Source organism: Monosiga brevicollis, genomic scaffold (assembly GCF_000002865.3).
Source record: "Monosiga brevicollis MX1 MONBRscaffold_50 genomic scaffold, whole genome shotgun sequence".
NCBI classification, from domain to species: Eukaryota; class Choanoflagellata; order Craspedida; family Salpingoecidae; genus Monosiga; species Monosiga brevicollis.
Genome location: NW_001865087.1, coordinates 207,232 through 208,458, shown reverse-complemented (window position 1 = coordinate 208,458; position 1,227 = coordinate 207,232). Strand labels below are relative to the sequence as shown.

At 53.0% G+C, this 1,227-nt stretch overlaps 2 protein-coding genes across 2 annotated transcripts in view; both read right to left on the bottom strand.

Annotated features, from left to right (window-relative positions):
• The window catches only part of MONBRDRAFT_12986 (uncharacterized protein), a gene marked incomplete at both ends in the record, with an annotated part of 13,923 nt that extends 13,187 nt beyond the window's left edge, over nt 1-736 (bottom strand). Inside the window, one exon of the mRNA XM_001750859.1 lies at nt 166-736. Within this exon, the coding sequence (XP_001750911.1) occupies nt 166-736 (571 nt within the window). The remainder of the gene's footprint in view (nt 1-165) is intronic.
• A 411-nt stretch (nt 737-1,147) lies between these two features.
• Nucleotides 1,148-1,227, bottom strand: part of MONBRDRAFT_12985 (uncharacterized protein) — a gene marked incomplete at both ends in the record, with an annotated part of 16,222 nt that continues 16,142 nt past the window's right edge. The window contains one exon of the mRNA XM_001750858.1: nt 1,148-1,154. Coding sequence (XP_001750910.1) covers nt 1,148-1,154 — 7 coding nt within the window. The remainder of the gene's footprint in view (nt 1,155-1,227) is intronic.

The window sequence follows — 1,227 nt, the reverse complement described above, 5'->3', positions numbered from 1 at the left end:
CCCCCTCTCCCATGTCTGGGTGGAAAAGTCTGGCTACAACGCCAACGGTCAGAGCTGCCGCATCGACCTGCACTGCCGCAACCCCTTTCCCGGCGGTGCCCTGGGCCCAGCTCTGCCCGACCTGGGCATTGACGTGACTGTGCGCACAGCCCAACCCCCGACCACCTCGCAAGCCTGCATCAAGGTGGGCGCTGCCCTTCGCCGAGCCGAAAAGGAGAAGCGCGACTACTACACCGGTTTCAACCATGGAAAAACTCTGATCGTCCCTGCGGCGATGACGACAACCGGTGGGTTCGCCTCCTCCTTTGTGGATCTGCTTGGTCAGCTCGCCCGCTGCGCCGAGGCCCGTGGTGTGTACCAGCCGGGGCTGGATGAGGCCTTTGTTCCCCGGTGGAAGGGTCGCTTTGCGGCGCTGGTCCATCAGATGAACGCTGACCACATCCAGCGCCACTTTGGCGGTGTCTGCCTGCGCTCGTCGTAGGTAGGCACCGTCTCGGGGGTCCCTCTGTGGGGATCCCTGTGTGCACCTGTCGCTCCCTTGGTGGTTCCTCGTTGTGTCTTTTGATGGCTTGACTTGTATTTTTGTTTGATTTCGCTTTGATTTCTGCTGTATCTGTGTGGTATTTTTGCTGAATTTTTGTAAGGTCCTTTGTATGATGTCTTTGTCTTCTGTGGTTGGTTGTTTTCTCAATCCGACGTTGTGTCTCGTTGGATGTGAGCGTGCCGTGGTGTTCATTGTGTTTGTGCTGTGATGGCTTGTAGTTGTGATGTGTGACTGCCTTTTTATGTGTATCTTGTGTTTAAGATGGCCGTATCTCTGGTTATACTTGGTCGTTTTGTACGATTTTTGTTTCTATGTGCGTGATTCTTCGCGCTTGTACTTCTTGGCATGATAAAAGCCAGTGAATGTAACTTGTTCTCTTGTGTTGTTTTGCGTGCCGTCGTGATTTTGTTGTCGGGGTTGCACAGCTTTGCTTTCAGCTCTGAGGTTCAAACACCTAATTTATTTATCTGCCCTTGTTGATGCTGGTTTTGTCGTGTCCTTGTCTGACTCGTCTACATTTTTGTTGAGTGATGCTGATGTCACTTGGTCTGCACCACGTGATGCAGCCAGTGGTGGCTTGTTTTTCTTTTCTTTTCTCCCAGCTCACCACCTGCACCACCAGCACCACCACCAGCAACAACAGCATGCCCATGTTGTGTCTGCTTCGCAGATGCATCGTCTTC